Here is a 24,065-nt window from a genome sequence, read left to right as displayed (position 1 = left end):
GGAATTAAAATTCGGGGCATTTCCTTGAAAGATGAATAGGGAGATTCATACAACTCGTTAGTGTCACTACGTGAATCGTCGACACCAAAGAATGCATGACATGTCCATAAGTCTTGAGGTGGGACAAGTTCAAGCACGATTGTTGGTGAATATGAACTATGTGGATAATTTTATAGATATGAACTATATGTGAAAAACATACGTGGATTAGATATATAAATTCGTGGATATGAATAGTTGGTAGATTTTGTGAATTTTGAAAATAAATATTTTTTTTCGTCCTTTTGAATAATTTACGAAATTTCTAAAAAAGTCATACATTATTTTCATCTTTTTCGAAAAAAAAATAGAATTATAGAAATAAATATTAAAAATTAAATTGAGATGATGAGAATAGTATTGAGAAGATTTTTAGAGTAATTTATGATGTACAACCAAATATAATTTCTGAAAAATGATGAGTATTTATCGATGAAAAATTGATTTTTCTTATTAAAATAGATTTGTTTTTAGATTTTCATTCACTCATAATTTGTCCAGTCGGGTTTACAATTGAAAGGCTTCCATATATCTTATAATTTTTTCTTTGTGCAAAATAAAAAAGAAAAAAAAAAGAAAAGAAAGGAGGAGAGACGGAAAGGGTGGGCGCATGTGGGGGTGGTCCAACAGGCCAAACACCCCACGCCATCCTATGTCGCATATTCTTTATATATATAAGAAAAGAAAGGAGGAGAGACGGAACGGGTGGGTGCATGTGGGGGTGGTCCAACAGGCCAAACACCGGATTATTCCACTGCCTGCACTGCAGGGGTACATCTAAAGATCGGAATTTTTTCTGGTCCAATTTTTTTTTAAAATTTTTTTTTCTTATGAAGTGGAATCTCAATCATTCATATGGGTGTGAGCACTGCCCCCACACCCAGGATCGAACGAACCACGAAGACCCCACGCCCTCCTATGTCGCATATTCTATATATATATATATATATATATATATATATATATATATATATATATATATATTAGATTTGTACGGCCAAAAATTGAATGTCCAATTTTGAAACTTTGGAATTTTCTTAAGTACAGCAATTGCCTATGGAATCATCAATTTGCTAATGTATCTCGAATCCTTATTTATTGGTGGGTGGTGGAATTGGAAGCAGAGACGGATCTACGCTAGGGCTATACTGGGCTGTAGCCCAGCCCATTTTTTTTTATTTAGCGACGGTTTTAGCGACGGTTTTTTGACAACCGTCGCTACTTTTGCGACGGTTTTAGTAAACCCGTCGCCGATGTGGATAGGCGACAGTTTTATCAAACACCGTCGCAAATATTAGCGACGGTTATTTCTAAAACCGTCGCTAAAGTATTAAAAAATAAAAAAAAGGTGGATCGGCGGTTTTAATTAGCGACGGTTTATTCAATAGAACATCATTACCACTTTGATGTTTTTAATGCAGCAATAAATTTCATTTTGATGGAGTTAAATACTCGGTTCAATGAGTCATCGGTGAAACTTCTTTCTCTTAGTATAGTTTTAGATCCTAAAAATTCATTTGACTCATTTAACAGTGATGATATTTGCAAGCTTGCGAAGAAGTTTTATCCTGGAGATTTCACAGATCAAGAAATTGTTGTTTTGAAGTATGCATTGATACATTTATAAACTCGATGTGATGCAGAATTTAAAGGTTTCTACACTTGTTGAGTTGTGTCAGCAATTGACCGAGAGTGGACGGTCAATTGTTTATGTTATGTTGACTAGATTGATTCATCTTGTTTTGACATTATCTGTGTCTACTGCCACTATTGAACGGGTTTTTTCAGTAATGAAGCATGTGAAGACGGCACTTCGCAATAAAATGGAGGATGACTTTCTTGCCGATTGTTTGACACTCTATGTTGAACGAGATTTAGCTAAACATATTGATGTAAATTCTATTATTGATGAATTTTATGTTTTAAAATCCCGTAAGGCACAACTTCGTTGAACGATATAATGTACTTTTTTTTTAATAATATATAATTTATCATATTGAGTTCAAGCCCACCCCAACTCTTATTCCTGGATCCGTCCCTGATTGGAAGGTCTCCAAACTATCTCGAATTCGAGTTCTATTTCATTTTCGGTATAACATTATTATGTTAATAAAATGAGATTAAAAGATCTCGAGTTCGAGACGAAAAAAAAATCCAGGAAAATTTCTCTCCGATCCTGTAAAAACCCTTTTAACAAAATAATAATCAGTCATGGTTTTCAGCCCACATCTCTGTAAGATATCCCTGGCATTTACTGCAGCTCTCATTAACAAATGATAACAAATCAGAGCCTGCCCAGTTGACTTTGGCTCCAACAATGGCCCCACCTTGCTTAAGGTTGTGTCTATATTCCACCGCAATTTGTTCGAACACTTCAACTTCGAACATGTTTAAGTTTAACTTGGGTTTCATTCTGTCCCGCACATATGCGAAGGGGAGCTGATCTCTTGGGTTGAAAGCTTCCAATTCATTGAACACCATGCAAGAGAAAAGATTGGTTGCTAAACCGTGTCTCCTCAAGATCAGAGCGCTATCTGGCACATCTGCAAGTTTATATATATATGAAATGATGCAAGCAATAGAGCAGTAGATTTCCCACACATGAAAGAGAACAATCCACCTTACCTGTGGGATACGGCTTCTTTGAGGACCACGGCTGCAAGCCGTTTTCGCAATATGTCTCCATTTGAACCTTTAAGGCATTCACACCCCACCATTTCTTCCATCTGGCAGTTGCCATAGCCTCTTCCATCGTATGTGTAAAGTAGGGGTGCTTCGATATCGCCATGTCGACGTTCTCCTTGAGCACGAGGGAGTGGATCAATAGTAGAGGATCGACCACAAGCTGCAGCTTCGCGTCCACCCAAATGCTATATTTTGAGTTTGGGAAAAGGCGATGAATCAGATATTTCGGAATCATCCCATTCATGGCTGCATTTTGATATAAGTCCTCGTTCGAGACCTTGATGATTCTCCATGCACCAATTTTTTGTGCCTTTGACTTTCTTGCAATCAAGTTGTGGAAGTCTAGTCTTTTGAGTGTGGTCTCATCTACGAACATGAAAAAGCAAACGTGGTCCAAGGTTTTTGATCCTAGGCCCTTCGGCTGCCGGATTTTGTCGTGGTCATTGAATATAGCAGAGACTACTACTACTCCGGCGCATTTCTCCATGGAAATTCGATCTGAAAATCCAACCAAAAAAATTACAACCCAAGTATATTCTCTTCGCAAACTCGGTACCACGTTCACTTTATAACTCATATGAAACCAATAGATATTAACAACCCAACAATTTAAATACTGATTGGAAGAAATTGTAGATGGTTTCACATGCATTGAATGAAGAGGACTTCAACAATAAATGAAAAGGCAGCCAATTCAGTCGAATGAATGAATGAATAATGATTCAGCATTAATGACATGTTGATAATAAGCCAAACGAACAATTCAGCTGAGGGAGCCCATTAGTGTTACAGGTCGTGAAACTTACATAATATAAAAAACAGGTCTCGACAATCCCAATGCATGAAACTAACCAGAACTAGTAATCGGAAATCGTGTAAAGAATCCACACGGGATTTCGAATCCCACTTCAGGATTATAATCAAAGTACGATAATCTTTTTTCAATGCTCAAATTCCCACCAAAACTTTCCGCATCGCCCTGCGTATACTTGAGAACCTGCGTCCCTAACAAACCCGACGAATTCGCGCATTTTTCTTGAATTTCCTTCAAAGCCACCCAATAATCTAAACAAAAACAAAAAATAACCATCAAGAAAAACACAGAATTTAGAATCAAGATTCGATCTCCAATCAATATTCGATCTGTACCGGAAAAGTAGACCGGAGAATCACAGGAGGAACGCGTGGTAGGAATGGCGTACTTGTGTTCACCGTAGGAGGGAGGGTAGGAGAAGAGAGAGGCCTGGATTGGGTCGAAAAAGGATGACCGGGAAAGGCATTTGGTGGCGGAGAAGGTGGAGTAGGCGGCCAAGAATATGGCGGAGAAGAGGTAGAGGAAAGAGAAACAGAAGAGCTTGGATTGGAAGAGTGGCGGCGTAGAGAACATCGGTTTCCCCATCTACTGTCCCATGACAAAAGCTTTATCCAGAAACTCATCGCTTTGATCTCTTCTTTTTTCGTTATTCCATAACTTCAATAACAACCAAACTTCAGTTGTTTTCTTTTTAGTTTTAACAAAATAAATAATAATATATTATTGACAGGAGAAATTTAAATTTGGAAAAGAATGGAAAGTTTTGAGTCTTTTTTTTTTTGGCAAATCAAATAGTATATAATATATCATTAATGGAAATAAAATTAGAATAAAACACATGAAGTTATCTTCAAACTTGAAACGATTATCTTCAGAATAATTGGTGTATATATATCTCTCTCACACGATGAAATTGGACATGCACAGAAAAGTAAACTCAAACGAATGGTAATTGATCTAGGCAAAAATTTGTGTGAGACAGTTCACGAGTCGTATTTGTGAGACGGGTCTCTTATTTGGTAATCCATGAAAAAATATTACTTTTTATGTTAAGAGTATTATTTTTTATTATGAATATTCGTAGGGTTGACTCGTCTCACAGATTAAGATTCGTGAGACGGTTTCACGTGAGACACACTCATTTATCTATTGTTAAATATTTAAATTTAACTAAATTAACCGTATATCAGAAATAGTTTGAGGAGGTCTTTTGTGAGACGGTCTCATAAATATTTATCTTTGAGACGGGTCAACCCTACCGATATTCACAATATAAAGTAATATTCTTAGCTTAAAAAATAATATTTTTCATGGATGATCTAAAATAAGAGATCCATATCACAAAATACGATCCGTGAAACCGTCTCACACAAATTTTTGTCAAATAATTCAGAAAAATGACAATTTCAATTCTACGTTAGGTTAGTGTCCTATCAACTTTAAGTTTAATATTTTATCTCAATGTTATATCAACTCTATGTCACTAAAAGATCAATCAATAAAATTTACGAATCAAATACTTCCATTCCAAAAGGCGAAAAAGAAGAGTGGGAGATGGAATCAGAAAGCTACATTATTGTGGCGTATAAGTGAAGCATGGATGGAGTGGTAATAAGTGGTATAATCATGAAAATGAACTTAATTCTTATTCAATCTGTCCGAATATTCTTGAAAGATGATCTATTTTTTTACGAACGTATGTTGCCATAAAATGCAATCGATGAAGTCACTATAAAAATAAATGCTTATGGTGACATTTATAAATATCATCATATTCAATATTTAGTGACATTTAAGTTTTAGTGACACCTTCAACAAATGTCCTCAATTCTAATGTCGTCTTAAACTTCTTGATATTTTTTAATGTAATTATAAGATGTTAATGACAACTTCATACGTGTCACTAATTATTCATATAATGACAATTTTAAATGTCAGAAAAACTCATGTTTTAAATACATTTATACATGCCTTGTAATTAGGGACCCACCCCATCTGGATGGGTTTTGGCATATTAAATGGGTTATGGGGAGGGTCTCGGGTCTAATTTTTCAGACCCATCTGGGTATGGGGCGGGTCATGGGTCCTATAATACCCGCCCCATACCCACCCCGTATATGTAGATATAAATATTATAGGGTTTTAGTTTTATTAATTTTCATTTTTTATCAATCCATTTCAAGGTCAACCATAGACATATTTGATTCTTTAGGTTAATTGAATTTTTAATTGGGTTGGACTTTAGTTTATTATCCAAATAGATAGATCAATTATAAATAAAATCCTACACCACCATAACTATTAACTATATGCTAATATCTCTTTTTTATGTAATTTTTTATGTCATAAAAATAATTTGTTTTTTATTATTAAGTGTGGTTGAAGATATGAATTAGTTTTCTATTGTATTCTATTTAGAAATTTTTTTGTTTCATAATTCAGTCATGTGAGAAAAATATTATTGTTTTCATTTTAAAAAAATTCGGGTCTCACGGGTCTCACGGGTCTACCCGGACCCGTTTCGTATTCGGGGTGGGGTGGGTCCGAAGAATATTTAACCGGGGTGGGGTGGGTAATGGGTCTAAGTTTTCTTCATGGGGTGGGTCTTGGGTTTAGCCATACCCGCCCCATACCCGCCCCATTGACATCCCTACTTGTGATTATAGAAATAATGACAAATTTATATATCGGTTAAAATCATTTATAATGACAACTAAAAGTACCATGTATGTTATTTATAGTGACAATAACAAATGTGAAAATATTTGGATTGGATAAATATTGGAGGAGGGAAAAATAGATAAAATAAATGTGGGAATAAAAAAACATATTAAATTAGTTATCCTGACATTTTTAATTGATGTCATTTTTTATATGGAGGGAAACAATTATTTTCCCTCCTCCAATATTTATTCAATCTAAATATTCACACATTTATTTATAGTGACAATTTTTAGTTTTTTAATGATTTTTTACGATATGGGAAACTTAATTTTTTCCATCCTATATAAAATGACATCAATTAAAAATGTCAGGATAACTAATCTAATATGTTTTTTTTTTTATTTTACACATTATTAATTTTTTGCAAGTGTAATTATTAAGTTTTTGCAACAACATTTAATTAAAAGTATCTACAAAAAAGTGTCACAATAGCCATTTATTATTGTAGTGAGTATTTAGATGATCAAGAGGAGTGGTCCAAGAGGCTATTCCTTTATGTGATAAGCAAAAATCTTATGTAAAAGTTTTAGCTTCGGTTTTAATTCTAAATATCATCGACTTGGGAACAGACAGCTAATTGCATTCCGCTTAGTGAATAAAGTTTTATGGTTTGTCTGTGACATATGAATATTGTAGACGCTTTTAGGGTAATCTTGTAGTTCTTACAGGGTGGATATGAAAGGGTTTTTTTTTTTTTTTGGAGAGAGCAAACCACGGTAGAGTAGATGCTACCTGTGGGGGCAGTGTCCTCACAGAATCTCAGCCATTGATTTTACATGGTGATTAAATCTGGGCCTTTGATCACTTCATGGGGTGTATGTGTGTTTAAATCTGGGCCTTTGATCACCTCATGAGGGCAGTGCCTCACAAGGTAGGGTGAAATAAACCGCAAACCACCTCATATTAATTTCGATTAAAGAAACACATTATTTTTTCCCTTTTTTGAGAAAAAAACATGCTATTTTCGAGCACATGTGACTGTGAGGTTTTACATTGTTGAATTAAGTTGGGTAAAAGTGGAAGTAGATGCATATGCTTGTGTCCACAAAAAAAGGCCAACAGTATTTAACCATGCACTTTTCAATAAGATTTGATTATTTAACTTACAAACACTTCAAAACCAATATTTATAATTCTATTTAAAATTTTGGTCAAATTACAGAAAAAAAATTCACTGGAAAAAAAGGTTTCATATTCTTTAAAAACCTGTAAAATTAAAACTACGTCATAAAATCCAATCTTTTGATTTTCATACCAAAAAGCCTAAATTACAGAAAAATTATGTTTTCTCGCTACAAAATATCCTTTAAAATTTCATTTTTTAAAAAAAAAATATAAGATTTTGATTAACTTTTTAATTTCTTGAAAAACACTTTTCTAATTTAGCTATTCCCTCCAAATCCTTTAAATTTATTTTTTATTATATCATTATAACTTCTTAATTATATTATATTTTTTATTATCAATATTTACATAGATTATTTAACTTTCAATACAATTTAATAATTTTTTATAATATTAAATGAATTTTTTATTGTATATAATTTATTAATTTCACCAGATACGTACATAACTTTAAATACTTACTATGAAAGAAGAGTATGTCATAATATTATTTACTTTAAGGAAAACTATATCAGATTTGGTCACTTGGATATATATTTATATAAAAATGACAAAATGCATATAATACAATATATTTATGTATTATATTACACACAACGTGTGTAGGACCGGTAGTATTTTTTCGGTTTTTAAGATTTTTAGTGGAGAATACTTGAACTCGAGTCGCTTTTATTTGTGAGAGTATAATGTCACTCAACCTATTTGACTTGTGACGACCACAAATATTAATTAATGAATTTAAGCGTCTAACCATTCCTAATCCATGTTCTAATTTTATTTTCAAAGTCTAAATTCAGCTTCATTTTTCTTCTGAAAGTTGGACTATATATCTTCGGTGGAAGACCCAATGTACATAAATGCTGCTTGATAATGCGAAGCCGAGCCAAACTCGCCCTCACCCACAGGGCCAATTCCACACAAGCCAATAGAAAAGTATGGGTCATTGGAGCTGGGCTTTGGCGGAATATCAAAGAGATTTGGGCCAATATTTAAGTGGGCAGAACCAATATTCCTTTTTTTTACTAGTGGGCTCCTGCCTTTTAGCCCAATTCTGTAATCTTCTGGTAAGACGCAGGGAGGACAACTTTCCTCACGGACTTGGGGCCTCGTGGGGAAAACTCGAAATGGAGATGGGGATTCAGATTTTTTCGAGTTAAGTTTGGGTTCGAGGATTTTTTATAATCTCCGAAGTAGTTCAGGACATGTATGAGATTACTATCATCATCTTCGAATATACCCCGAGAGTAATATCAATAATAATATAATTAGTATTACTAATATTATATTAATATAATTTTTATTAAATATTAATAATATTATTATTATTATCGATATTAATATTAATATTATCATTAATAATAATAGATGATAATAAGTTTTGGTTTGAGAAAATCTCTGAACCCGTCTTCGTCTTGTCTCGTTAATATTTTTAAAATGAAGATGAGGGCGATGATGAGAAGTTGATCCTGACTTTTTTGGGTTCGAGGACCGCGAGAATCAGGCGACTATGCCCGCCCTCACCCCGCTCCATTGACATCCCTAAGCAGATCTCCATAAGACATTCCAAATTTAATTCATCAAACCATTATGTTCAACTGCATATGAATATAGGATTCCTATTAAAAAAAACATCATGTTTCTTTCGGTATGCAAGCTACAAGTAGCTAGTTCATGAGCCACTTAGTTTACGGATTTATTACAATGATTCAACGTAGCATCATGTGCATTGGAGTATAGACGCCATTAACAATTATAAGATCATCCATGGAGAAGGTGGAAATTGTTCGAATGGAGTGAAGGGCGTTGATAGCGTCTGATTCAACAATACATTTGTCCCATCCGTGGTGTATTGCTGTCGCAACTCCTTGGACAACCACAAGATTTGCTAGGTGAGGTGAAAACTTTCCAGGGAGACATCGTCCTTCAGCGAAAAGAGCATGATCGTTGCTATCTCGACCCATGATACCCACACCAAAGAAAGTGTAGGAAGTATGAACTACATCGTCTACATTTATTTTAATTGTTCTCTATGGAGAAGGTTGCCATGTAGTTTAGTGGATTGGTAAGCAAAACATAAGAGGCCCTATCTATTAGAGTCGATGTCCAGCAAATCAACTTGTGATTTGAACTTTATTGATTTTTATGTAAAAATCATATTTATTTTAATAATAATTTATGGTTTTATCCGATTGTGACAATTACTTTTTTAGTATAGACATGCAAGCTGCACATATAAAACTTTTGAATATACAATAAGTACCATGAGCTATGTCTCGCAACGTAATATCATGAAATTTATTAGGAAGTGTACCGTATATTCTAAATCGATTATTAGTCGAATCAACAGCCTTAAATAGGAGAAAGTTTGATTGAACTTAAGAATAATATCTGTTATGTAATCACATGTTTCATTGGTTAGGACATGAAGATGTCCATTCATACAGATTAATGATCATTTGATGATATACTGAATAATCCTCTTTCGGACTGTCAAAGTGATTATCACTTATCTAGTGGAAATAATATGTGGTTATTGTTGTACATCATTAGTCATTTGACCTGCGACAATATAGAGGCTCTATGTACTATCATACACTTTGATCCATTTAGCGACTCCATTGAAAGTCCTCAGATGGCGAGATTGGGTATAATTTTGAAATATATAGGAGCCAACGTATTGTAGAACCCGTAATTCAGACTACGTATAAGTCATGCATAATTCCTAGTATTTAAATTAAAATGTTTTTTTTTTTATTGCATGAGTATTTAATTGCTTCTCTTTAAATTTATTTATTTTACGCAGTAGTTTAATCGTCATCTTTTCAGTATATAAGTGAGGCCGGACTGGAGATGGAGTATTGAGATAAATTAATAAAGTCATGTTTAATTATTTTATGCATTTTATGCATAATTCATGCATGATAGGATTTGCTTCACGAAATTTTAAAAGTTCACGCATTAGGATTTCTAGGTGCATTTCACGTTCGAACGAGGATCGGAGACCGGAGAATTTCCAGGGAAATTATTTTATTACATGATTTGTTGTTATAAATTAAGTTAAAGCATTTTTAACTGTATTTTTCAAAATGGGAATTTTTACCCGCAGGACTTTATTTTTTTTTTCGGTACGCAATTTTATCGAATCAGGGGACTTTTTATTGGTTCGGCTAATATTTTCAAAATCTTTTCAACTCGAAATATTTTTGGGAGCGCGTTTGGATTTAATGGGCCTACTTATAAGCTTATTGCGCTTAAATATTTTTTAAAAAAACTTTTAATTAATAATTTAAGGCCCATTACCTATTATTTAATTATATAATATATCACCTAAACTACAATTAACCTAAACCTAATAATTTTCTTAGCCGACACCACCTCCCCTCTCCCTCCCCTCTCGGTTTCAGAGCCTCCATAGCAGCAAGCCTTCGGTTAAGCATTTTCTTGCAACAAAATTCTCCGGCGCTTCCCCGTTGCCCATCTCTTCGCCGTTCTTGCGTGGAATTCATCTAAGGCACGCGCTGTACATTATTTCTGCATCTTTCACGCTATAATACATGCTGTCATGAGTTCCATCCATTTTGTTTCTCGGTTCATGCACTGGTTTTCTTTTCTTTTACGTGTGTGCCTCGGTTGAAGCATGAACTTGCACTTACATTACATCCAGCTCACGTTTTTCATGAACTTGTGCAAGGGGCCTGTGGTTTGGTTGATTAAGGGCTGTACATGGTGTCAAGGGGAGGTCTTGGGGGTTTCGTGATTGCTGGTTCGTGCAAGAGAAGGGCCGAGAGTAGTTAGTGTGCTTTGGGTTTGGCTCCTCTTGAGCATTTGCGAATGGGGTTGTTATGTAGTGTGCATGGGAGTTTAGCTGTGAATCTTATTGGTCCAGTAGGGTCTATTAATATGTTAAGAGGGAGCCGTGGGTGTGTGGAGGAGAGTGAAGCTCGATCTTGTGAAGGGTAGCTCGTGCAAGGAGGTAGAGGCGAGAACTTGGTGTCCTTCGGGAAATGGTGTGTGCAGCAGCAAGTTTATAGGATTAGCTTGGTTTAGGGAGTTCATTTAGTCCCTTGGTGAGTCATAAGGTTGGACATGTGGGGGTAGCAGAGTGAACCGAAGGTAGAGGGAGGTGGGGACATGTGTTGGTTTGTTGGTTGGTTGGTTAATGTGAGTGGCCTAGGATTTGCAATAAGGCAATAGGTTAGCCGTGAGTTAGGGGACTAATTTTGAAGATTTTAGAGGCTGTAGAGGGTGTATTAAGTATGGTAAAAAGTTGGGAAAAATTCGGGTAAGTTTTGATTTGATTCGGGTTAAAATCGGGACCCCGGTCCAAGTTTTAAAACGAATCGATTAAGTTTGGTTTTGGTCTCTAATTTATGTCTAGCGATGCTTTTATTGATGTTTTGGAATATTTTAAGGAGTTTGGTAAGCTTCGGGTAAATTTTAGAGGTCCAGGGGTGAAACGGTAATTTTTGGGTTTCCAGGGGCAAAATGGTCATTTTGCACCCGGGACGAGATTTTGGTCCTAGCAACGCCCTGAGCACAAATCATGATATTTTTAAATGTTCATGCATCACGTTTATGTTTTTTTCGCTATTATAATAATTATGGTGCATGCTTGATTTAAAGGAATTAAGTGAGAAAGTGAAGAGCACTCCGTCTCCGCCGCGCCGCGTCGTTATTTTGTTTGTTTTCAGTCAAAACAAACCAAGGCATGTTTATATCTTCTTTCACTCTTCAATCAAGTCATATAGGTATTTTTAAATATAGCAAGTACATGATTTTAATGCAAGAAGATCGAAATTGTTCATATTTAATTATGCCATTTCATTATATTACGTGCATGAAAACAGAAAATGATTATTTTTTAGATTTATGCGATATGGCTTGTGGTGCATTCACTATGTGGGAGCATTATTTATACGGTCGCCAGTGACCGCTCAGTTCAGGTTGGTACCACCCGGTCGCCAGTGACCGATCAGTTCAGGATGCTACCATCGGGTCTTCAGTGACCCCCAGCTCAGTTTCAGGCTCCCCGGTAGTCAGTTACCGATCAGTTCAGCTTAGTGCAGTGGCCACAGGCGTAAAACATAATCTCAATAGAAAATTTTATCAGTTATTTCAGTACAGGCTCCAAGGAGCAAATATTTTTACTGTGATTATCAGTTCAGTTATGCACGTATTATAATTGCTCAGATCAGTTTATTTTCAGCATGAGTACAGATTATTTTCAGTATGCCTCATGACATGATATTTTATCTCATGCATATTTTTACTCAGATTTTACTCGTTACCTGCGATATATGCATGCTGAGTCTTTAGGCTCACTAGACTTGATTGTTGTAGGTACTGATGAGGTCAGGGCCGAGGGCGGGGACTAGTGAGCCAGCTTGGGTCGGCAGTAGTGGCACCCGAGGACCTCAGTGCAGCAGTGTTTATTTTATTCCGCAAACAAATTTTTATCAGTCATTGGACATTTTTTTTAAATTGTTATGGTGGACAAACAATTATTTCATTCCGCTGCTTTTATTTTAAACATTGAACTTGATTCATCAGTTGGTTTTATGAGTAAGGCCATTTAAGTTCTTTTCAAAAGAAAATTTTTAATTTTCCGCAAATTTTCAAGCAAGCAGTTTTAGGGCCTTTATAGTTGGTATCAGAGCGGTTGTTCTGTATAGGGTTTCACTACTACCGACTGCGAGAAGCTCACGAAGCCACGTCTTCGGTCTGTAAGTTTTACAGTTCAGCATTTTGTTCAGCATTTTATTTAAAGCATGAATTATTTTGTCAGCATGCTTCCAGATTTTCAGTATTTCAGTGTTCAGTTAAAATAAATTAAGGAATTATGCATGTTGGTTACGTACGTGTTATTTTTGGAACAGTATGCCTCCTAGACTTCAGGTAGGACGCCCGCGAGGGGGCCGTGGGTACCGGCATGTGAACTAGTTTGATCAGAGACAGGAGAGGCAGGCACCTCCTCCTCCTCCTCCTCCACCTCCTCCACCGCCCCCACCGGACATGAATGCCCAGATGCTAGCTGGGATGACACAGTTCTTCGCACAGTTTGCGGGGAACAATGCTCTGGTGACTAGGCCGACAGGGCCCGAGGCTGTTTACGAGCGATTCATGAAGATGCGCCCCGAAGAAATTCTCTGGGACATCTGACCCCATGGTTGCCGAGGGATGGATCAAATCTCTCGAGGTCATCTTTGATTTTATGGAGCTGGGAGACGCAGACAGAGTTCGATGCGCCACATATTTATTCAGTGGAGATGCCCGCTTATGGTGGGAAGGAGCTTCGGTGGCCTTGAACTTGGCTACGCTGACTTGGGCACGTTTCACGGAGGTTTTCTACTCCAAGTATTTTACTGAGGAAGTGCGCACCCGATTGACCACGGAGTTTATGAGCTTGAGGCAGGGTGAGATGACGGTTACGGAGTTCATCCGTAAGTTCGAGAGGGGCTGTCACTTTGTGCCCCTGATAGCAAATGATGCCAGAGCCAAGCTGATGCACTTCCTTGTGGGTTTACGGCCGATCTTGCGCCGGGATGTTAGGGTATCTGACCCTGCCACTTATGAGATCGTAGTCTCCAAAGCCTTAGCCGCAGAGCGGGATCAGCAGGACATCGAGAGAGACCGTCAGGGCAAGCGCCCAATCCAGGCACCACACCGCCCTCTTCCTCATCAGCATCAGCAGCAGAATAAGAGGCCTTTTCATGGACCACCCAGGAACCGAGGCCAGCAGCAGCAGCAGCGGGGACGCCCAGCCTCGAGGACTCAGGAGCACCCAGTCTGTCCCAGGTGCTCACGTCGCCATCCTGGAGCATGCATGGCTGGCTCAGGAAAGTGTTTTAAGTGTGGCAGTTCAGACCACATGTTGCTGCAATGTCCTCAGAGGAATCTGCCTACTCAGGGCAGAGTTTTTGCTCTACATGCCACGGAAACGAATCCGGAGACGATGTTGATGACAGGTACCTTTAAGCCTTAAATTATTATTCGAATTTCATTATTTTGAGAACCTGGATTAAAATTTTTGAACTTAGAACTGTTATAGGATTGCATGCTCTACTCAGAATGATTTTGGGAATCGAGATTTAGATTTGAACTTAGAATTTCAATAGGGTTGCATGCTCTACTTAGTATTATTTTCGGGACTTAGTTAGAAGAACTTTTACCTTTGCATGTCTATAAGCTTAGCTCTCGTGAACTTTGGGTTCTGCTTAGTATTCCGAACTTTCAGGGAGAATTTTCATAGCCGGCAAAGCTACCAAGGCCTTGATAGATTCAGGGGCCACTCACTCGTTTATATCGGAGGTCTTTGCAAACTTTCTGAAGATCAAGACCATTGGGCTAGACATAGCCTTTTCAGTAGAGTTGCCGTCAGGCGAGGAGATGGCAGCCACCAATGTTATCCGAGATATAGATCTTGAGCTGCACGGTAAGCTTGTATATGCGGATCTGATTGTGCTACCGATGCCGGAATTTGACATCATCCTAGGGATGGACTGGCTACTGAAGAACAGAGTATTGATCGACTTCCAGCGGAGATCTGTTCTTGTCCGACCGCCTGGAATGGAGCAGTTCTTATTTGAGCCGGACAGGTACTTTCCCTTACCACGCATTATTCCTTATGTCCAGGCTAGGAAACTCATGCATAGAGGGTGTCGGGCATTTTTAGCGACTTTTATATCTGTCCCCGAGGCACCCAGTCAGTCAGCTTCAGATGTCCCAGTTGTCAGAGATTTTCTAGACGTTTTTCCGAAAGACGTCTCGGGTATGCCACCTGAGAGAGAGGTGGAGTTTTCTATTGAGCTTATGTCAGGTACGGCTCCGATCTCCAAAGCACCGTATCGACTAGCACCGACAGAGATGGCAGAGCTTAAGAAGCAGATTCAGGAACTTCTTGACAAGAAGTTCATTCGCCCGAGATTTTCTTCATGGGGCGCGCCAGTCTTATTTGTGAAGAAGAAGGATGGTTCGTTGAGGCTTTGCATTGACTACCGGGAGTTGAACAGGGTTACAGTGAAGAACAAGTACCCACTGCCGAGGATTGAGGATCTGTTTGACCAGTTGCAGGGAGCTTCGATTTTCTCAAAGATAGATCTGCGTTCTGGTTATCATCAGTTGAGAGTGAGAGATGCTGATGTCTCGAAGACAGCTTTCAGGACTCGTTATGGTCACTATGAGTTCCTTGTGATGCCGTTCGGTCTGACGAATGCGCCAGCGATCTTCATGGATCTCATGAATTGCGTATTTCAGCCGTACCTCGACCAGTTTGTGATAGTTTTCATAGACGACATCCTCGTCTACTCCAAGAGTCGGGAGGAGCACAGCAGGCATCTGACCACAGTGTTGCAGACTTTGCAGAAGCATAAGTTGTTCGCGAAGTTCAGCAAGTGCGAATTCTGGTTAGAGAAGGTGGCGTTCCTAGGCCACATTGTTTCCAGTAGTGGTATTGAGGTAGACCCCGCAAAAGTTGCAGCAGTCAGAGATTGGGTTGTGCCTCAGAATGCATCCGAGATCCGCAGTTTTCTTGGGCTGGCAGTATATTACAAGAAGTTCATCCAGGGATTCTCATCCATTGCCGTTCCACTCACAGCACTGACCAAGAAGAATGTGAAATTTGTGTGGAGCGAGGAGTGTCAGAAGTGCTTCGATACTTTGAAGCAAGCTCTTATTTCAGCACCCGTTTTGGCTGTACCGTCAGGATCTGGTGAGTTTGTCCTTTATACCGATGCTTCGAAGCTTGGTTTAGGAGCAGTTCTGATGCAGCATGGGAGAGTGATAGCGTATGCTTCTCGACAGCTAAAGATCCACGAGAAGAACTACCCTACCCATGATCTGGAGTTAGCAGCAGTAGTCTTTGCTTTGAAGATTTGGAGGCACTATCTGTATGGAGAGAAATGTCAGATCTTTACCGACCATAAGAGCCTCAAGTATTTCTTTACGCAGAAGGAGCTGAACATGCGTCAGAGGCGTTGGTTGGAGCTTGTGAAAGACTATGATTGTGACATTAGCTACCACCCGGGTAAAGCTAATGTAGTTGCGGATGCTTTGAGCAGAAAAGTCGCAGTGATGGCTCATTTGACGATGCAGAAACCTCTTCAGATCGAGATGCAGAGGTTTGATCTTGAGACTTATCCTCGAGGTAGAGTTCCTCGTCTATCTACCATGACCATTCAGTCTTCCCTTTTGGACCGTATTCGCAGTGGGCAGGTCGCCGATGAGCAGTTGGTACAGTGGAAGAAGAGGGATGAAGCCAAGGGCAGTGTCTTGTATTCAGTCAGCGACGGTATTGTGAGATACCGAGATAGGATATGGGATCCTAGCAGTGACTCTATCCGAGCAGACATCTTATCAGAGGCCCATACGTCCCCGTACTCCATTCACCCTGGGAGTACGAAGATGTACAAGGATCTACAGCTATTGTATTGGTGGCCTGGTATGAAGAAGGACATCAGACGATTTGTGTCCGAGTGTCTGACCTGTCAGTTAGTGAAGGCCGAGCATCAGAGACCAGCAGGGTTGCTCAAGACTCTTCCTATTCCTGAGTGGAAGTGGGAGAACGTCACCATGGATTTTGTGACCGGTTTGCCGAGGTCAGCTTAGAGGATCAAATGCCATATGGGTGATTGTAGACCGTCTTACCAAATCAGCGAACTTCTTGCCTATTAAGACGACATTCACCATGAATCAGTATGCAGAGTTGTATAACCGGGAGATAGTCCGACTTCATGGTATTCCAGTTTCGATCGTATCCGACAGAGATCCCAGATTCACTTCCTCATTTTGGAAGAGCTTGCATTCGACTTTGGGTACGAAGCTGCTGTTTAGCACAGCTTTCCATCCGCAGACAGATGGACAGTCGGAGCGAGTTATTCAGATTTTGGAGGATCTTCTTCGCGCTTGCGTCATTGATTTCTCAGGGAGTTGGGAGTCGAACTTACCATTGGTAGATTTCACCTATAACAACAGTTTCCAGTCGTCTATAGGTATGGCTCCATATGAAGCACTGTATGGCCGCAAGTGCAGATCTCCTGTTCATTGGGATGAAGTAGGAGAGAGAGCAGAGTTGGGTCCAGAGATTGTTCAGCAGGCACCAGATGTAGTAGTCAAGATCCGTGATAGGATGAGGACTGCTCAGAGCCGACATAAGAGTTATGCCGATCAGCGGAGGAGAGACTTAGAGTTTGCAGTGGGCGATCATGTCTTCGTGAAAGTGGCACCTATGAAGGGTGTCATGAGATTTGGGAAGAAAGGGAAGCTCAGTCCGAGATTCATTGGACCATTTGAGATCCTCGACAGAGTTGGGACGCTAGCTTATCGTGTTGCTCTTCCGCCGAATCTGGCCGGAGTACACAATGTGTTCCACGTCTCTATGCTGAGGAAGTATATGGCAAATCCCTCGCATGTTCTGAACTTCGAGCCGTTGCAGCTGACTCCAAACATGTCTTATGAGGAGAGACCAGTGCAGATCTTAGACAGACAGTAAAAGAAGCTTCGGAACAAATTGGTACAGCGAGTCAAGGTCAAATGGCTTAACCATTCAGAGGAGGAAGCTACATGAGAGTCTGAGCCAGAGATGAGGAGTCGCTATCCAGAGCTATTCGGTGAGTTCTAATTTCGAGGACGAAATTTCTTTTAAGGGGGGGAGGATTGTAGAACCCGTAATTCAAACTACGTATAAGTCATGCATAATTCCTAGTATTTAAATTAAAATGATTTTTTTTATTGCATGAGTATTTAATTGCTTCTCTTTAAATTTATTTATTTTACGCAGTAGTTTAATCGTCATCTTTTCAGTATATAAGTGAGGTCGGACTGGAGATGGAGTATTGAGATAAATTAATAAAGTCATGTTTAATTATTTTATGCATTTTATGCATAATTCATGCATGATAGGATTTGCTTCACGAAATTTTAAAAGTTCACGCATTAGGATTTCTAGGTGCATTTCACGTTCGAACGAGGATCGGAGGCCGGAGAATTTCCAGGAAAATTATTTTATTACATGATTTGTTGTTATAAATTAAGTTAAAGCATTTTTAACTGTATTTTTCAAAATGGGAATTTTTACCCGCAGGACTTTATTTTTTTTTCGGTACGCAATTTTATCGAATCGGGAGACTTTTTATTGGTTCGGCTAATATTTTCAAAATCTTTTCAACTCGAAATATTTTTGGGAGCGCGTTTGGATTTAATGGGCCTACTTATAAGCTTATTGCGCTTAAATATTTTTTTAAAAAACTTTTAATTAATAATTTAAGGCCCATTACCTATTATTTAATTATATAATATATCACCTAAACTACAATTAACCTAAACCTAATAATTTTCTTAGCCGACACCACCTCCCCTCTCCCTCCCCTCTCGGTTTCAGAGCCTCCATAGCAGCAAGCCTTCGGTTAAGCATTTTCTTGCAACAAAATTCTCCGGCGCTTCCCCGTTGCCCATCTCTTCGCCGTTCTTGCGTGGAATTCATCTAAGGCACGCGCTGTACATTATTTCTGCATCTTTCACGCTATAATACATGCTGTCATGAGTTCCATCCATTTTGTTTCTCGGTTCATGCACTGGTTTTCTTTTCTTTTACGTGTGTGCCTCGGTTGAAGCATGAACTTGCACTTACATTACATCCAGCTCACGTTTTTCATGAACTTGTGCAAGGGGCCTGTGGTTTGGTTGATTAAGGGCTGTACATGGTGTCAAGGGGAGGTCTTGGGGGTTTCGTGATTGCTGGTTCGTGCAAGAGAAGGGCCGAGAGTAGTTAGTGTGCTTTGGGTTTGGCTCCTCTTGAGCATTTGCGAATGGGGTTGTTATGTAGTGTGCATGGGAGTTTAGCTGTGAATCTTATTGGTCCAGTAGGGTCTATTAATATGTTAAGAGGGAGCCGTGGGTGTGTGGAGGAGAGTGAAGCTCGATCTTGTGAAGGGTAGCTCGTGCAAGGAGGTAGAGGCGAGAACTTGGTGTCCTTCGGGAAATGGTGTGTGCAGCAGCAAGTTTATAGGATTAGCTTGGTTTAGGGAGTTCATTTAGTCCCTTGGTGAGTCATAAGGTTGGACATGTGGGGGTAGCAGAGTGAACCGAAGGTAGAGGGAGGTGGGGACATGTGTTGGTTTGTTGGTTGGTTGGTTAATGTGAGTGGCCTAGGATTTGCAATAAGGCAATAGGTTAGCCGTGAGTTAGGGGACTAATTTTGAAGATTTTAGAGGCTGTAGAGGGTGTATTAAGTATGGTAAAAAGTTGGGAAAAATTCGGGTAAGTTTTGATTTGATTCGGGTTAAAATCGGGACCCCGGTCCAAGTTTTAAAACGAATCGATTAAGTTTGGTTTTGGGCTCTAATTTATGTCTAGCGATGCTTTTATTGATGTTTTGGAATATTTTAAGGAGTTTGGTAAGCTTCGGGTAAATTTTAGAGGTCCAGGGGTGAAACGGTAATTTTTGGGTTTCCAGGGGCAAAATGGTCATTTTGCACCCGGGACGAGATTTTGGTCCTAGCAGCGCCCTGAGCACAAATCATGATATTTTTAAATGTTCATGCATCACGTTTATGTTTTTTTCGCTATTATAATAATTATGGTGCATGCTTGATTTAAAGGAATTAAGTGAGAAAGTGAAGAGCACTCCGTCTCCGCCGCGCCGCGTCGTTATTTTGTTTGTTTTCAGTCAAAACAAACCAAGGCATGTTTATATCTTCTTTCACTCTTCAATCAAGTCATATAGGTATTTTTAAATATAGCAAGTATATGATTTTAATGCAAGAAGATCGAAATTGTTCATATTTAATTATGCCATTTCATTATATTACGTGCATGAAAACAGAAAATGATTATTTTTTAGATTTATGCGATATGGCTTGTGGTGCATTCACTATGTGGGAGCATTATTTATACGGTCGCCAGTGACCGCTCAGTTCAGGTTGGTACCACCCGGTCGCCAGTGACCGATCAGTTCAGGATGGTACCATCGGGTCTTCAGTGACCGCCAGCTCAGTTTCAGGCTCCCCGGTAGTCAGTTACCGATCAGTTCAGCTTAGTGCAGTGGCCACAGGCGTAAAACATAATCTCAACAGAAAATTTTATCAGTTATTTCAGTACAGGCTCCAAGGAGCAAATATTTTTACTGTGATTATCAGTTCAGTTATGCACGTATTATAATTGCTCAGATCAGTTTATTTTCAGCATGAGTACAGATTATTTTCAGTATGCCTCATGACATGATATTTTATCCCATGCATATTTTTACTCAGATTTTACTCGTTACCTGCAATATATGCATGCTGAGTCGTTAGGCTCACTAGACTTGATTGTTGTAGGTACTGATGAGGTCAGGGCCGAGGGCGGGGACCAGTGAGCCAGCTTGGGTCGGCAGTAGTGGCACCCGAGGACCTCAGTGCAGCAGTGTTTATTTTATTCCGCAAACAAATTTTTATCAGTCATTGGACTTTTTTTTTAAATTGTTATCGTGGACAAACAATTATTTCATTCCGCTGCTTTTATTTTAAACATTGAACTTGATTCATCAGTTGGTTTTATGAGTAAGGCCATTTAAGTTCTTTTCAAAAGAAAATTTTTAATTTTCCGCAAAATTTCAAGCAAGCAGTTTTAGGGCCTTTATACGTATCGCATTCAGGCATTTACTGTTTGCCTACGGATGAAGATATTCTATGTGATATGATGAGTTAATAGTGCAAAGAATCTGTGGTCAGAATAAGACAAGTGCATTTTGGAAAGTTATTCATCAGTTGTACATATTGTCACTGTTATTACTCAATGATATATAACATCGTTATCGAAACCATTTGCAACTCTCGATATACCAATGGTTACAAATTCGATCGAGATATATGAGTTGACAGGACCGTATGGTATATTAACCATAACTTAAGGTTCCTCCATGTACTATCAATGATACCTAGGAGATCATGAGACGATGCTTCTAGTCTCTCTTACCATTATCCGATGAGTGAAATCAGACTTGAATTTCTACATTCTTAATCTAGGGGTTGATGAAAAGAATGTTACTAATTAGGGTAAGTCTGAATGAGAATAAATGTTATTCTGTATCGCATGAAGTTGTGAACCAACAGCTAGATGTATCATGAACCATCGAGGGTCACACAAGTATTGGATTATGTGTTCTCATTGAGATAATCAAGTTCAAGGAGTTGAATTTAGCGACTGCAGTTTGATGGAGATAAAAAAGATTGTTATAAAGGAGTTTATAAGTTGATTACATATTATAAAAGATATTAAAGTTAGACAGCTAATTAAGTGAGAAGAGTGAAAATGCATGTTTTAGTGAAGGAGTTCACAAAACTTGTAGTTGCCAAAAAATGGATTAGTGGAAAATTTTGTTATTTGTAATTTCTATTTTTCATTATATGACAATTAAAGAAGGATGAAGATCCATTCTTAGGAATTTACAAAAAAGACCAACTCCGCTAATTCCGGATTGATTCGGTGTTTGGCGTTAAATATGGGAAGATAAACAGATCTAAACATCTTATGAATGTTTTAAATTAAACGACGCTCAAAAAACGTTTTGAATGTCAAAACAAACTTTTTTGAACTTCTGCCACGATTTGAGTGCGAAAAATCGGTGCCAGGGCAATAACATCAGCACCAGATTGATTCTTTATCTTTTCCTTGAGCGTTATCCACAATATTGTCAAAAAGATCCCCAAAAGAACCCCCTTAGAAGTTGCAAAGGAGCGGCCAAAGAACTGTCGATTTCCAGATGTTTTGGACCTTACGGCAATACCAGAATGCATGTGTGAATGATATCTTCCCGTTGTGATCGACATCGAGGGAATTCCAGTATAACACCCAATCCCCTCTCGAGCGGCCGGGTTGGTTCGGACATGAAGCGCATGAACAAAATCCTTCACAGGCGTATTTTGATTTTTCTAGGAATCTTTAGTGCCTGATGCGATCCTAGTGAAATGGGTGAGCTGGGTCGGGTGCTCCACCGGATCGAATCAATAATTTATAGTGTTGTTCAGAAAAATGAGCAAAGTAGATGAACTTGTGAGTTATAGCTTCCACTATGACCTGCAGAGAAGGAGAGGAACTCGTGAATCGGCGCCGGAGGGGTGTCCGGCGTGACCACTCCGATGCTTAAGTCAGCAGAGTACTCAAGCAATAAAACCAATGTAGCCAAGTGATGGCTGTGATATTGGTGTGTATGAATCCAATGTAAATGTAAAGAGAGAACCTAGTATTTATAGTATGAGGAGTAATGATGACCTCGTTCTCCGTGCTACCTACTAATTATAGTAGGACGGCTGAGCACACCCTATATTCTGACATGTCAACTCATCGGCACGGTGTCAGAGATGGGACAGTCGCCCACATCCTATTCTGCTAGTATACTCGAGTGCGGTGCTCATACCGAGGTGGCCGGGTAGAACGCCTCCCTGGAGATTTATACAAGAGCCCGGGCCTATGTCTGCCCGGAGACTAGAGCATGGGCTTGCACCTGCCCGGCTCCAGAAGAATCCACCTGCAGACTTACTCGGATTTGGGAATCCATTTGATATTCCGGGTCATCCATGACTCGAGCTCTTACGAGGGTATCATCACACATCCCTTAAATAGTCGGGCTAGAGTCATACTCGCTGTCCCGATCAGTCATGCTTGGATTCCCAAAGATATAATCAATCTTGTTCTATAAAAGCATCGGGGGCTTCCTGTCTCCCAGAAATGAGATGAAATGCCGGAGTCTCGTGTCTCATGGACTTGAGATAAGATGTCGGGGCCTTGTGCCTCCCGGTCTTTGCATAAGATGCCAGGACCTCATATCTCCCGGACTTAGGAATGGTCGAGGTACGGAGCCCCGAGCCAGGGTACGGGTCCCTCGACTTGGGAATGGTCGAGGTACGGAGCCCCGAGCCAGGTTTGAGAACCCTGGGCTTATAAATAACCAAGGCGCGGAGATTTGGCCTTCAAGAATGGTCGAGGTACGGAGCCCCGAGCCAGGGTACAGATCCCTGGACTTAATAGATAACCAGGGTGCGGAGTCCTGGCCTTCATGAATGGTCGAGGTACGGAGCCCCGAGCCAGGGTACGGAGCCCTGGACTTTCAAGAATGTGCCGGGGCCTCATACCTCCCGTGCTTAATAAGAATGTGCCGGGGCCTCGTGTCTCCCGGACTTAGGAATGGTCGAGGTACGGAGCCCCGAGCCAGGGTACGGGTCCCTGGACTTAATAGATAACCAGGGTGCGGAGCCCTGGCCTTCATAAATGGTCGAGGTACGGAGCCCCGAGCCAGGGTACGGATCCCTGGACTTAATAGATAACCAGGGTGCGGAGCCCTGGCCTTCATAAATGGTCGAGGTACGGAGCCCCGAGCCAGGGTACGGATCCCTGGACTTAATAGATAACCAGGGTGCGGAGCTCTGGCCTTCATAAATGGTCGAGGTACGGAGCCCCGAGCCAAGGTACGGATCCCTGGACTTAATAGATAACCAGGGTGCGGAGCCCTGGCCTTCATAAATGGTCGAGGTACGGAGCCCCGAGCCAGGTTTGAGAACCCTGGACTTAATAGATAACAGGGTGCGGAGCCCTGGCCTTCATAAATGGTCGAGGTACGGAGCCCCGAGCCAGGGTACGGATCCCTGGACTTAATAGATAACCAGGGTGCGGAGCCCTGGCCTTCATAAATGGTCGAGGTACGGAGCCC

At 39.7% G+C, this 24,065-nt stretch overlaps 1 protein-coding gene across 1 annotated transcript; it reads right to left on the bottom strand.

Moving 5' to 3' along the window:
* Positions 1-2,087: 2,087 nt before the first annotated feature.
* On the bottom strand, positions 2,088-4,226 carry LOC140838692 (alkaline ceramidase TOD1-like). Its single transcript, XM_073205180.1, has 4 exons — positions 3,874-4,226; positions 3,577-3,789; positions 2,665-3,222; positions 2,088-2,582 (listed from the first exon to the last, which is right to left on the bottom strand). Exons 1-4 carry the CDS (start codon positions 4,121-4,123, stop codon positions 2,245-2,247), a joined length of 1,359 nt encoding a protein of 452 aa, XP_073061281.1. The 5' UTR covers positions 4,124-4,226; the 3' UTR covers positions 2,088-2,244.
* Positions 4,227-24,065: the final 19,839 nt, after the last annotated feature.

The sequence above is a fragment of the Primulina eburnea genome, chromosome 8 (genome assembly GCF_022965805.1).
Source record: "Primulina eburnea isolate SZY01 chromosome 8, ASM2296580v1, whole genome shotgun sequence".
NCBI lineage: Eukaryota > Viridiplantae > Streptophyta > Magnoliopsida > Lamiales > Gesneriaceae > Primulina > Primulina eburnea.
Note: the sequence above shows the minus strand (reverse complement) of the source record. Positions and strands in the feature narration are given on the sequence as shown.

What these genes read in the sequence shown, in the direction of transcription:
- LOC140838692 (XM_073205180.1), bottom strand. Translation starts at nt 4,123, where the DNA reads ATGGGGAAACCGATGTTCTCTACGCCGCCACTCTTCCAATCCAAGCTC. An exon ending in ATTTCCGATTACTAGTTCTG is followed by an intron (nt 3,223 to 3,576) that starts GTTAGTTTCATG and finishes TTGGATTTTCAG; the next exon opens with ATCGAATTTCCATGGAGAAA. An exon ending in AAAGAAGCCGTATCCCACAG is followed by an intron (nt 2,583 to 2,664) that starts GTAAGGTGGATT and finishes ATAAACTTGCAG; the next exon opens with ATGTGCCAGATAGCGCTCTG.